The 15409-nt window shown below is 40.8% G+C and overlaps 1 protein-coding gene across 2 annotated transcripts in view; it reads right to left on the reverse strand.

Moving 5' to 3' along the window:
• Positions 1-15409, reverse strand: part of LOC135212082 (uncharacterized) — a gene marked incomplete in the record, with an annotated part of 211604 nt that overhangs the window by 22531 nt on the left and 173664 nt on the right. The window contains 1 exon segment of one of the 2 annotated variants that reach the window (XM_064245443.1): positions 13030-14205. Within the exon segment in view, the coding sequence (XP_064101513.1) occupies positions 13316-14205 (890 nt within the window). 2 annotated transcript variants of the gene reach the window in all.

Genomic DNA, 15409 nt, shown 5'->3' on the forward strand with positions numbered 1-15409 from the left:
CACAGCTGCCAACACCGATCGCAGGGTCTCCTTCTTGAACTTCATCTTCCTGATGGAATGATTCAAGGTGGATAAGTCGATCACAGGTCTCCATCCCCCTGACGCCTTGAGCACCAAGATGTGACTGTAAAACCCCGGAGATGGATGAACCACTTCCTCTATTGCATCTTTGTCCAGCATCTTCTGCACTTCCTCCTGGAGAGCCAAGAACTTGGAGAATTTGGGTGATACACCGAGAGCAGAAGAGAGAAGTCGAATGGTAGTAGATACCCCACCCGAAGGACATCTACTACCCACTTCTCTGCCCCATAACTCTGCCACTTGGCCCACTGGCCTGCCAGGCAACCCCCAACCTGTGGCACGGGAGAGGGAGAGGTGCCCAACCTACCAATGACCCCCCTTATTTTTGCCTCTGGAGCCCTTTCTTGGCCTGTAAGAGTGGGACCTAAAGGGACATTGGTCCTCTGACCTAGACTGGGACAAATGGGAAGGCCCTGGCAAAACCGAACTCCTAGACGGCAACAATCTCCACGATTGCTGCTGAGCAGGGGGAGGAGGAGGGGCGGGACATCTCCGAAAACGAGATTCTGACTTCGACACAGCCTGGTGCACAAACCTGTCCTTTGTGTCAGCCCAGCGTCGGTCTACCACGTCTCCAGCTCAGTCCGTGGGAACAGGCGCCAAGATTCTAAAAGGTCCCCCATTCCTTAGTGCCAGCAAGGACTCGGGGTCAACCTATCTTGGTATCCTAGACAAAGCCGCGTCTCTTCTGATCAGAAAATTAGCCCTCAAATTGACGCTGAGGTGTGCGAGATACGAGAATGCCTTGCCCCCAGACTGCAACAAACTGGCATGAGAAAAAGCACTCACCAATCCCTCTGGGGACCTGTCAGACACAGTCTGTAACATGGAGGCTACCGTAGACTCCAAAGCTGAGGCATCTTGCAGAGACAAGGACGGCGCCACCGACCTCACCTGCTCCGAAGTCAACCCTGGCTTCAGACGTATGACCTCCAGGTCAAGATGATGAGACAACAAGTAGGCAGAGTTCGTAGCATAATACTTCCTCTGCCTCGTGAGTGGAGGGGGAAGTAACTTGGAAGAACCCCTTGACCAAAGAGACCTGTCCCAATTGACACAGAGGCATTCACCTTATGCAAGACTGACTGAACATGCCCCGATAAGGGAAGCTGAAACAATGACTTAGGATCTTGCATAGCCCCAGCAAGGCTTCCAAGCAAGAAGGAGTCAAAGACAACCGAGCCTGAGCAAATTGTTGAATCCACAAATGAGATTTACAACTTCGGTAAAGGAAGACACAAACTCTTGCGTGTCTCCCTCCTGCTCCAGCAACAGAGACCAACGACGAGATGCAAGCTTATCCAACATACTTTCTTCATACAGACCAACAGAAGAGCCAGCAGCCAAACAGCCCGAAACGCCAGCCGACCTGTCTGGGCTGGAGCCAAGCGCCAACTCCTGTGACAAACCAGCCACAACACTAGGAGCATTACTACACACACTCCCAATAGATGACTCGCGTACGCGTCTGTGCGGGGCAGACGCACATATGTGCAAAGAAGTGTCTTGAACACTTGACAAAGAACAAGAATTCCTCGGAGTTAAACCTCGGACAGCATCACGGGGAGGGGGAGATGAACACTCCAGCTCCACTACTTCCACATTCACAACCTTTGATCTCTTCACAGGCGCCTTGAGATCCTTACTGCGACGAATAGGCCCAGGTGCTGAAGAAATGGAAGAATCAGCAACATGCGCACGAACATGCAACACACTCGCGACTCAAAGCAGAGGATGAAGCGGCCACTGCAGATTACACAGGGGATGAAACACTAACACTCTTAGGAACATGGGCGTGCCGCTCCTCACTTGTAGATGAAGAAAAGGCAAAGTCCTTTACCTTCTAACACTTGATATGCCGACGCGACGGAGATGGGGGAGAAGGAAAGGATGACAGCACTGACTCCTTACACATCCTCTTGGCAGAAGGTGGGGGGGCAACGCAACACGCTTCCTCCCAGTCTTCCCAGCTGACATGGCAGCAAATCTAACTTCCAAAACAGAGTCCAATCACTTAAGAACTGCCTGACATAAAGACAGACTGATCAGCAAGAGAGGGCACAGACGACATGGATGGGAGATGGAGCGTACTGGATGGCAGCAATGACGAAACAGAAGAGCAAGGCAGCGCAGCAGAGGGAACTGGGAGTGACGTCACCAGCGGCGCTGACATCACAGCTTCCCCTTGACCGGAGGAAGGAGCAGGCGCCACTGGCAGAGAAATACAAAATTGCGGACCCTGTGACGTCACCAGCGGCGCAGATGTCACAGCTTTTCCCTGACCCAAGGAAGCCGCAAGCATCACTGGCGGAGCAATACAATATGGCTGACCCCGGCTACCAAGGCAGATGAGGCCAGGAGGATGGGGTAGTGCTTGGGTAGCCTGAGGAGGGAGGGAAACATCCATGAAGTGCATCAGCAAACCCTCCAAGGAGGGTGAACCCCATAGCCCAAGAGACTCCCCAAAGCGCCGCCATTTTGGACGCCTCCAAATCTTAAACAAAAGAAACTGATGAAAAAGCCTCCTCCCTCTCATTAAGTAAATTAGCTCCCAAGGAAGAGGGGGCGACATTAAACAATAAATTAGCCTGAGGGCCTCCCGATACTTCCAACAACAAATTGATGGAAGAAAAGGAAGGAGACAAAGGCACAACATTAGCATGGGGTGTGACTGCGGCAGAAGACAAAGCATCAGGGCGAGGAGATGAAAACCCCTCCCACGAAGGAAGGGTAGAAACTCTTATGATGCTCCCTCTTACTTAAAATAACTTCCACTGCTCTCTAGGCCACGCACGACATTCCAGGCAGGGATTCATTATGGTACAAACATTAGCACGACACCTACTGCATGTGAAGTGTGGGTGTGTCGGTGAAGAAGCCAGGAAACGAGAACATGGGAAACCTTGAGTTCCCGGGCACATACGTTGGCGAGGCCGAGAAGGATCAGAAGAAGCCATAATACAAGCACACACACACAAATTCACAAGTGAAAACGAGCAATGACCCGGGTAAAAGGCCAAGAGAGGGCAACCGCGACCTGATATATGCACACGTTGCCAGATCTCACAAGATTCCTTGCTTTTCATCTGCGATTTACCCGGATCCAGCTAGGCGCTGGAAAATTATCCTATTGTTAAGACCTCAGGTTTGCTTGCGTATGAACAATGCATAATTATACACTATATACAGACTTGGATGACTGGGTGGCTATCATCTAATAATTATTCATTATCTGTTTCTTGCTGGGTCTGAAGGTAAATTAGAACTTTAAACCCATTTCTTCAATGAAAGTCATTTTTAAAGTTCGTTTCCTTCAGAGAACAGAATTCGTTAACTGTCATCAGCACTTTACCTGTTCCTGAAATCCTATCACTCATCTGCCAAATCCTGATAGGTGTGATTGATGCCTGGCATCACTAGAGACGTTAATTTTTTTCAGTCACCTCAGGATCTGTTCTCTCTAACTGCTGGAAGGTTTTGTCAGTGTATGAGGACTTCATGGTACCAGTCACAGACAATGTGCTGAATGATTTCCAGTAAATGCTTCTAGATTAGGAGGCAAATTGTCACTCTTCGTTCAGGCTTTTTTAGCATATTGAATCTATCTGAAGGACAATGCCAAAAAATGCAGTTCTTTAGGTTAGTGTGCTTAGCATAACTCTATTTGCTCTGGCAATCAATGGTGTCAGTATCACACTACAGATGCTGGACCATATTCTTTGCATCAAAAAACTCAAAACTCATCTTATCTTGGTACAGAAATCAGTTAGAAAAATGGGTGGTACATATATTTTGCATAAAATCCAATTTGAAAAGTAATAATGTCAAGGTTTCTGATTCTCAAGCTGTAACAGCAGACTTTACACAAATGTTGCTAAGGTTATCAAAATCCATAATTATAAACCATATACAAGTCATCAACACACAAACTGGTCATAGGGACCCCATTCACGCTCAGTCTTATCCCCAGACACGTCGAAAGGGGAGAAGCGCCAAAAGAAATAACATGGCCACTGACGTTACGACCCGGTCTGCGTAAATTGCTCATTTGCTTCTTGGACATGGTAGAGTGATGACCGAGGTACTCTCCTACAGCAAACTGGAAGTTATGGCATTTTGTGCTATAATTTGCGTCAAATTGAAGAACCTTGCTAAGAATAGAAAGAGATGTTGGACAAAAGACTGGTTGCTTAAAAGAAAAGTTTTCTCATGCATCCCTCATTTATGAACTCAAATGTCATCCAAGTGATCGGTACAATTATTTGAGGATGGGCAAGGATAAATTTAGGGAACTGGTGGCATTAATAACACCTTATATCAAGAAATCAGACATTTGTATGAGGCAATCTATATGTGCCGATAAACTGACCACCACACTATGGTTATTTAACAACAAGGAGATCTTTTGAGGACCTAAAGTTCAGTAAGGCAATATCTCCATAGAGGCTTGGGAGTATCGGTGACTATTACCTCACGGGAAAAAATGTTGCAGAAAAAATAACAATTTTGGCTAGAAAAAAAATCACAATACTTCTTGAGGGTCATCATCTTTATGATATTCACAGTTTTTTGTTTAGCTTTTTACAGTAATTCCCAACAGGCTTGTAGTACTAAACATGCCTTTGCGAAAGTGGATACATTGATACATACCGAGTTAAAATTTACCCTTGGGGTTCACTATGAAAGATTGTAACTTTTTTTCCAGTGAGATTTTCCTGTGACTTTTTTTCTGCGACATTTTTGCCTGGATTCGGAATATCATCCCAGAAAGCACTTCTAATGTTTATTTTCTTGGTGGCAGTATCACATGTAGCATTAGGATATCTAACCTTTAGCTTGTTTATTATTCTCGCAACGGTAAATGTGGTGCAGGAGAGATGGGCATTATGCAAGAATTCCAATCCAACCAGAGACCTAAGTCTGTGATTGCCGGGCAGAGAGGTTCGAATTGGTAGTTACTCGACAGAGGAGAGAAAATACCAAACCGAAAAGAATTTTGGAGAGTGAGCAGTCGTGGTGTTGGGAAACAATACCACTAGTTATCTCAAAATCTAAACTGGTAACTCTTGTGAGACCCGAAAGGCTGTCCTGAGTTTCAGGTTAATTAAGAGAAGGTACTATTCATCTCAGTCACATACCACAAGAATTAACTTACAGATACGCGCCTACTACTCGGACAATGCAACTGATAACAGAAGCATGTCGTGAGAGAAATATACTAGTATATTTGTAGGTTCCTGTAAAACCACTCCAGCCAAATTCTTCTTCATTCGAGGGACAAGAATAAGGACTGGAAGCAGCAGACCTTCATTCTCTAATGAAGAGAGTGAAGGTAAAGATTTCTCAAAGGGAGACTTCTACAGTGATAACAGGATACCGAAGACAACTAGTTCAAGCCGAACTGGTTGTTCCCAAAACAGTAGCACTGGAGAAGTGTTCAAACCTCTCAGTGCTATCCATCCTGAACAGACAGATGTATGTTTGGTAAGATCCTAAGATTGAACCAAAAACATAATCTCTCGGGTTTGAACCCTGGGGAGCAGACTCGATAGAATTCCTCTCATTTCCTTGTTCATTCCGGTATAACCAGGAAGTAGAGGGAAAAAAAGAGTGGGGGATTGACTGTTCTTGCCCCTCTTCCCTGAACTTGCAATGATCTCACTCTCTCACTCTATTAAACAAAGCATTCATTTCCTACAACTGTTTCTTCGCACAAACACGAGTGAAAGTTGACCGGAGTTAAATGCTGGCGAGAACTTGCCACGTCTTGCTACGCATCTATCTTCTCCGTGACCAAACCTCACGAAGAGGACTACACCGAGGACCACCTCCTACCTCCTTCAGATGCCTTGTCCCAAGGGACAGCAACATCAATCTTGGCACCTGAAGAATAGTCATTCCTGGCTTTCACAGGTGGGTTCACTCGGTCCTTTCTCTCATCCTGCGCCCTTATTGTGATGGAGAGAAGACTACTTATCACTGACTGTGGATGTCCGACCCTCCTTGGGGGTTGTACGTTCAGAGAAACCTGTACACAAGTATAGTACCCAATGCAGCCCCAGTTCCATGAGCAGCGCCCTTGGAACCAGTGACAGAACGAACGAACCTAGGTTTGAACTCCTGGGGCTCCCAAGACACTATATTTTGTCCAGGTTCCCACTCCGGAAGGAGCAGGTGAGCTGAAGAGACAGCCAATTACTTCCTCTCCATGGAAAGGATGCAGACCCTTAGAAGTCTTGAAGTGAGACTTCTTAAGGGGCGGAGAATATCTCCCTCTTCTTAGGACGTGGAACCCTTTGAGGAGGGAGGTCATGACGTGTCAGATGATGAAGACAATGACCCCATGAAAACTTGCTGCAACATGGGAAGGGAGAGTACAGGCGACCTTATATATTTACGCAGTATAGTACTATAGAATTTACTGTACAGTAGTACTGTACAGTACATTATAGTATTATAAATACTGTAAAGTGAAAAAAGCCTAACTTTAATCCTTTGGGTGTCTAGAGTATGTAAAGATACAATAAAGTTTTATACAGTGTACAGGTAGCTGTAGTGTTCAAGTTATGATAATTCATCTTACAATAATCCGATTTTATGAGAAACCAAATTACAATAGCCTAACTTCATCCCATCTTCTAGTTACCCAAGTTCAAAAACAGCAAAAGAGAACAATGAAAGTATGGCTTTAACATTATACTCGTTGTGTAATGTGAATAACCATGAACAACCGAACGAGAAACCGAATTGGATAACAACACCCATTTGGCTTGTATTTCAATCATCTTACTATAGTACACTATTACCGTAGTTGTTATAAATGACGTTGTGTAGAATAGGACTGAGATATCTTAATGTAATAACTTTATTTGCCATAGATCAAAGATCAATCGGGAAATATACTGTTAAATTTAAACCTAGTTAGAGCTGAAGCTGAGAAAACTGTTCAAGCTGCTAATGACCATTATCGTGCATTGGCAACAAGGATAAAACTCCAGTAAACGTATGCCATCAAACACAACCATAGATAAAATTGAGATAAAATAATTTTAATCAAAATTACTGTGCTTGAAAGAACACAATTTACTGTTGGTTTCACGCCGATATAAGATAAATAACATAAAGTTCGTATTACGATGATATAAAGGAAAATTGTTAACGGAATCACACAAACTTTTTTACTCAATAAACATGCCGCCAACGTAATCTGTTAACGAAAAAAAATTAGTTCACAATCACGAGACATATTCAAGTCATATTTCCACCTAAAAATATGTCGTATAAGGAAAAATAACCTTGTCTCATATAAGTCAAGTATCTAGATATTCGTTAATGCTAACTAAAAGCAAGAAAATTTGCTCAGAATTGCATTAAATATGGCGAAACAAACTCGTATTTGCCATCAGCTGATTTCTAAACCAAAACATTGGCCGCTAAGCGGAATACTGGCTTAGATTTACCGTAATATTTTATAATACAACAATATGAGAATACATACAACATTATTGGATACAGTGAAGTAATGTCTAATTTTTAAAGCATTTATGGAAAAGATGCATATTTACTTTTTCTTCTGTGCTTATCTTAATTTTTGTCACTATCTCATCTACATAGCAGCAGCATCTCGAGCTCGTATGGTCGTACCTCAATTTTTTGCTCGAGTAACAAAGCAAAAAATCAACCAAGTTGCACAGTTATATTTTGTACTTCTATCCCATGGAAAAACAAACAAATTGCAGTGTTGCAAAATCGAATGAATATGTGAGTTTTGACTTTTAAAAGCAATTTATGCAACAATTGTAAATATAATGTTATAAAAACGTGATTCAATTATATAAATCAAAATTTTATTATTCAGGTACGACTGAACAACCTATTGTCTTCATCATGTGAAGGGCTGTTACAAAGACTTCAAATGGACATGCATACTACCACTGTATCATATTTGTGTACAAAAATTTTAAAAAATACCCCGTAATACATTTTTCATACACATTTTAAACATATAACAAAAAGCTGAAGTTTCATTATAACAAAAAGCTTAAGTTTTATTAACAAATTAATAAAATATAACCATGTGAAATCTTTGTAAATGCATTTTTCGGAACAGCAGCAGACAAGAACGAACATGAAAAAAAATCCTCCGATAACGTGGAGGGCAATTACAAAAGCTGCCTTAATTTGTATCATATTTATGTACAAAAATAAAAATACCCCATACGTAATATATTTTCATATACATTTTAAACATAAAAGCATGAACATTTATAAAATCGATACATCGATCGCTTAATTTGCACTTTTTTTAACTATATTTTCGGAAAAACGGCAGGCGGCGGCTCACAAGAACGAACATGTTAAAACATCCTCTTTGATAACATGAAGGGCAGTTTCAAAAGCTGCCTTTGTATCATATTTCTATGCAGAAATAAAAATACCCTATACGTAACACATTTGCATACACATTTTAAACATAAAAGCATGAACATTTATAAATCGACACATCCATAGATAAATTTGCACTGTTTTAACTCAATATTTTTGGCATAGAACACTCAATAAATTTTTTTAATATCATTTGCATAATCTTTATGGCTGAACGGTATTTCTACAAATGTATGTACTCGTTAGACATACCGGCACTAGCGGCGCTGTTAACTGAAAATTGTGCCATAAAACTACCTTAAAATGCCTTATTATTTCAATGAATATTTTTAACGACAGCTTAAAAGCAATTCGCCACTAAGTGATTGCACCGTTAACTGCGGGCCGCCTGTACTATGTCATGGCAAGGAACTGCACCGAACAAGAGCAGAGTTCATTCATTAGTGCCGAGCACTCAGATCGATAGAGCTGTCTGGTCAAGATGAGCCGAGCTGAGTGAGCTGAGCAGATCACCACTACATAATTATGAGTGGTAATCGTCAACGAAGAACTATCACTTCTTCCCAATTGACTGTTCTCCTTTGAGGCCGAAGCTCCGAGAAGAAGAATATAAGAGGGATTCCGTGTCTGCTGTCCTACATGTTCGGACCATAAGGTCCAATACACGAGGACGGTACTTGACCATTCACCTAGAAGGTGTTGCATAAAGTTCCAAGCTCTACATAACTCCAAACCAGACTGAGGAGGGAACTTATCTGTACTGGTAAAGGCTCATCTCGCCATACAAGCACTCATAATAATAAGCGCTCGACGAGCACCAGAACTCGTAAAAATTCCCATGCTCGGCGAGAAAAACCCGAATTTTGTAAGATAATAATTGGGCAAGCCTTCTCTCACCCTGGTACTCGGCAATATGATGAAGCTGAGCATTTGGCGAGCGCCAACGAAACCAAGGGATCCAGGCGCTCGGCGAGACTCCCGATTATTGTACAGGCAGTCCCCGGGTTACGACGGGGGTTCCGTTCTTGAGACGCGTCGTAAGCCGGAACATCATCAAAAATCCTAAGAAAACCTTACTTTTAATGCTTTGGGTGCATTGAAAACTATGTAAACTGCATTCTTATTGCATTTTTCATAAAAAAAAAAATGTTTAAATATTGATTTTGCATTTTTGGTGTCATATTTCATCTGCCAGATCAGTGTTGTAGGCGTTGTAACCCTGGAAATAATTTCTGATGAATATAATTGAAAAGCGCCTTAACCTCGGAATGTCGTGAGCCAAGACCGTCGTAACCCGGGGACTGCCTATAATACTCTTCGGGAATGCCTGTTGCCCAAATGTTTGGAAATCTAAGAAAACCAAAACACACTGTGAACGCTAAAAATTCCAAGGAATTTAAAGGCTTGGCGAGACTCTCCCGATTTTTGTAATAACAATTACCAGGGATGCCTGTCTCACCCGAGTGTTTGGAAATTACAGAAAACCATAACACTCCGAGAATGCCAGAAATTCCAAGGAATTAGAGCATTCAGTGAGATACCCAGGTATTATAGTAACAATTATTAGGAATTCTTGTCTCTCCTGAGTGTTTGCAGATTGTAGAAGACAAAAAAATTCGGAGGGTGCTAGAAACACCAAACAGTTTAAGAGCTCGGCGAGACCCCCAAATTTTGTCAAACAATCGTTTACGCTTCTACGGCTCCCAACACACTAGGCCCTAGGGAAGAGTGACAGCTCCCGTTCCTGAAGGAACGGGAAAGGCAGCGGAAGACCCAGTTCGAGGAGGCAGACCCTTAGAAGTCCTGTGACGAGACTTCTTGGGAGGGGAGACTATCTTCTTCTTTGGCAGGGAGCCTTGGAAGTCGAAGGGGTGGAGGCTGATGAAAAATATGATGATTCCGAAGAGGAAGATGACAACACTTGATGAGCTCTCTTCCTCTTCGACTTCTCAAAATTCTGCAAGACTACTTCTACAGGATGAGGTACATTTACCAGCAGGAATAGAATAGAGTTAATCACAGGGCAGCAGCAAAGGCTTTGTCCAGTGATGAAACTCCAGGATAGTAGCAGTAAATTAATATGATTTCCAGCGAGGGAACAGTACACACACTCAAGAACCAATATCACAGCATGCTACGAGTCACAGGTACAATCCAAGGTAAGGATAACCAACACGAAGAGATATCCAACCACCTCCTGTAATCAACTATCACCACTGTTAGCCTGTAAAAAAATAAAATATGATTTAAATTAATAAGGATACTTCTCTCGCATCCAAGGGCACTGACCCCCAAAATGAGAGGAGATCCCTCAAACACCAAAACCACTTACCCCCCTCTTCTATCTTCGTCCGATAGCTAGCGAAAGGACGAAGGAGAAGAGGAATTACCAGAAGAAACAAAGGACAAACCTCTGAAGCTCCTCTCGGTAATTTCCAAAGTGTGAGCATAAATTTTGGATGAATACATACCTCATCCTAACGTTAAAGGGCGAAAATATGTACTAATAAAGATGTTGGCACACCCTTGCTGCCGACCCTTAACACAAAGTAGAAAGGCAGCTATCAAGGCTATCACAAAAAGAGGGCTTGCTTATTAATTATTAAAGTCAACTAATTATTAATATCAAACACAGCATATACATATTTAATAAAAATAATAAATTAAAGATCCCACCGGGAAAATTGTAATTAATGGCTGGTCAGCAAGAGCTCACAAACATACATCTTCATCGGAAGACAGCCTAACCACCTTGTTCAAGAATTGTATTTTTCCTAACATACAAACCTGAGGTCTTTACATATGGGTTTAACTTTCAGCAATCTGGAAATCTGGCCGCTAAACTTTTTGAAAGGTGGTTATGGTACTGGAGCCTAGTTGGAGTTTGCTCAAATCTACATAGTTTACCTTTTGGCCCAGGTAAGAGAATGAGGGGTGGTAGGAGGTAAGCCCTTTATGTAAAGATCTCAGGTTTATATGTTAGGAAAAATATGAATTTCTTTAAAATTTTTCATTTGTTCTACATGAATAAAAATCCTCACTCTTTACAAAAGGAAGACTTACTTTTGGAGGGAGGATTCAAAGTAAATCTCTCAACTGACTGGTAGTTCTGCTCACCCTGGGTACTCTCTTCCTGGTCATGAAAGAGTAAAGGAAGGAGACCATACCTCTGATCTACTGAACGTGAGATGTTCATTTGTCAGACTTCTGGGCATTTCCAATTAAAGAGAAAGTAATATCCCTTATTCTAATAGGTTTGGATGAACCCACAGTGGCAGACTATAAAGCTAAGAATAACCAACTGGCTTGCTCATAGTCAGTCTCTCTGCATCTACTTTTCCAAACAAAAATGGATTACAGATAGGATACTCATTCATCTAGATAACGCCATTCCAGCATGTGATGGCTCGTTCACAGTTCCTCAGTCCACTGGAGGAGGAAGGAAGATGGGAGAAAGGAAGTTGCGGGGTATGCTTGTTTGATCATCTCTCTAGTTAGAGAAATGACCATTGGACACCATTTCTCTGGCAGCTCAAAGCTAATGAATGAGTCGTTGGCACTGGGTTGAAATGACAAATCTTTAATCAATTTGTATTTTTCATAGCTACAAACCTTTGATCTTAACAATAGGATAAATCTTTAGCACGCTAGCTGGAACCAGTTAAAAACAGTCAAAGATTGTATAGCAAGGAATCTGTGGGATCTGGAAACTCCTGCACGTACAAGGTGAGAGCTGGTCAGAGACCGCGTACCACACTTTGTGACATGACAGTCTTTTCTTTAACTGCCTTGGAGAGTAGACATTTATGCTTTTGCTCTTCTTCCAAGCCAGTTGATTTGTGCCGGTGTTTCCTTTCTTTTCCTGTGAGTTTATGTGAGTGTTTCTGTTTAGTAATGGCAACATAGGTGTCATACTGTCACTGGTGCCACTTGACCATAGAAGGAGAATGATCCTGCTCTCTGATCACCTTCGAAACATATAGAATGAGAAGGTAGATCAGAACAAGAAAAAAGGATACATAATAGGAATATGAAAAAAAGATAGCTTAATAATATCAACCATCTCAAACAGTGAACCTCGAAGAGTGATGTAAAGTACCTGTTAATGTTGTAATGTCACAAACCAGAATTGCAAGCCAAGTGTCACTATAGGCCTTTCAAGTTTAGATTAAAACAAGTTGGTGTGACTGGTATTTAGTTGCATGGAAATATGGCAATCTATACTGTAATTAGTAGTCGTAGTCAATGACTGTCATCTTTTTTTTTTTAATCAGATTGATGGGTTGTAGTACACCTTAATGCCCTTATTTTGTCTATACCTGATGGAGGCACACTTAACAAGAAGAACAAATCTGTAGTGTTATCTAGAGGTGATGATTATAAATTGCATAAAAGGTACAAATGGTAAATACTTTTGGAAATGATGATTATAAAGTACAAAAAAATTTTTAAAAAATAAATTCAGTCATGATTTTACATAGAATAATTCTTAAGGAAACCAATGGAAATGCAGAGATTCTGCTACGCAAATACCATCTCATAAGTATTGGTTAATGAAAAATTCTTAAAATTTAATATACGACATTTTACTTACTATTTACACACACTGTATGTGGAAAATGATTGAAAGAACTGGTATATTATGATACAGTACATTTTAAAATCTTAAAAGCTATAAATTATCTTCTAAAAAATCACTTTGACTACTGCAAATATTTCATCATATATATGTAAAATTTTGATAAAAATAAAATGACTATGTAAAAGAGGTAAAAATATCAATGAAAATATTCAAAAGCTAACAGAAGTCAAATTAAAAATGCACACTTCACAACCGTATTATCAAATATTATAGAGAACTCCAAGCATCCTCCCACTGGATAGATATCTCTTGTTTGTTAAGATTTTCATTATCTGGCACTACTACTACTTTCTTTGCAATATTATCAAATGTTGTAATGGAAGACCCAACTTCACCTAATTCTAAATTATCAGAATTAGTATGGCGTGAAGAGTCATCATCTCCCTCCTCCTCCACCTCCTCCTCCTCTTCCTCCTCTTCCTCTCCTTCATCAGGTCTTTTCTCACTTAACAATGTTCCTTTATTTGAGTTACTAAAAAATACAGTCTGGCCACTAGTGGAGGGTAAAGTCTCAGATAATATACCTGACTTAAACCAGTCTTTATTGTCAGGAGGGAGATCCATTGGATCTTTACCTGATAAAATGGGTACTTCACTTTTAATAACATTGGAGGAACCAAGCTGGCCATCTTCACATTTAGAAACAAGACCATCTGGTGCCTGGATTTTACCAACCTCCAAAGGATCAACCTTTGATGTTCCTTCTATGTTACCAAACCCTTGACTTTGTAATTTCAAAAGTAGTTTAATGGATGGAAGAGTAAACACAGTTTTTAGATACTTATAACCAGCTGGACTTTTGCAATACAGCGCCAGCATTATTTGTAGAAAACGTTTTGAATATCTATTTCCCTTTCCATCAACATTTTTCCAGAACATCTGACTTTCCATAAATACTGCATGCTCCTCTGAGAGATACTTCTTGCAATCTCTCACAATTTGCTGAGGGGTTCCCACATCTTCAACGTCCTTGAAATCTCTTTCCAGTTCTGAATACTTCTTTTGCAGGCGACTGTAACGAGTCCTGTGCTTACCGATGAGGCGTGCATGTTGCAACTTCATTTCTTTTACATATTTACGAAGTCCTTTTTTGCTTGCTAAAGAGGAGCAGGGAATAAAAATTTGTTAATATAGCAACAGTATTTACAGTCTTAAATTTACAATGTGCTGACAGTTCAGTATTCTAGGTAATATTAGAGTAATCAACCTTACCGTAATTAGCTTAATAAAAGCAAAATTTTATCTACATTTGAAAAGGAATTAGTGTATATTGTGCTAATATTTCGGTATACTATGTGTAGTGTTTTATTGATATGGTACAGTTTAGCTACTACATAATGTATTAAATAATAATACAATTGGAACAGCATTAGATTTTGTTGATTTGTACCTGACAGTCGATGAAGCCAAAGGAATTTGAGTTTTAATAGTTTTTTAAAAGAACCTTTACATTGTGTTAAATAACCTGTAAATTGTTTACTCATTCAATGAATAAACAAGAGGCGAGTTAATTTGATAGGTAAAACATCCACAAGCTTCATTTAAATCAGTCATAAAAGTTTCCATTAAAAAAAAAAATAATAAAATAAAATAAAATAAATAAATAAACTTGAAATTCTCTTGTTGGGTACTGCAAACATGCAAAATCATGAAAAAAAAAACCTGACACTACCCATCAAATATTAAAAAAGTGCTGTACTAATAATTATCACATCTTACTAAAACACAATACCCTTATTGAGACATTAGTGCTGTACAGTTTATTTCTTTATTGGGGAAAGAAATACATACTACATGTCCAATGGTACCTCGTCTATCGATCTCATTCTCCAACTCCGTCCTAGGGAAGAACGATTGAGATTCCAAGATATCCCCATTTCGTAGTGCCGACAAGGACTCAGAGTCCACTGAGGCAGACACCTTGGACAATGCTGCATCTCTCCTAGCTATAAGATTAGCCCAAAGGTTAGCACTAAGGTGGGACAAATAGGAGAACGCCTTACCCCCGGACTGCAATAGTCTAGCAAGCGAAGGCACACTCACTAAACCCTCTGCCTACCTATCAGACGCGATCCTGGCTATCGCCTGTTGACCACAAGTCTAACCAGGAGATTTTCTGAAAAATGGAAGCCGCTGTAGATTCCATAGCCAGAGTTTCCCGAGACAACAGAAAAGGGCTTTCAGATCTAACCTGCTCCAATGTTAAACCAGGTCTGAGACTGAATTCATTGAATAATATTTCTTATGCTGCGTGAGAGGAGGGGGAAGAAACTTGGATGACCCCCTCAAACAAGGAGAGCC

Source organism: Macrobrachium nipponense, chromosome 40, assembly GCF_015104395.2.
Source record: "Macrobrachium nipponense isolate FS-2020 chromosome 40, ASM1510439v2, whole genome shotgun sequence".
Classification (NCBI taxonomy): Eukaryota; Metazoa; Arthropoda; class Malacostraca; order Decapoda; family Palaemonidae; genus Macrobrachium; species Macrobrachium nipponense.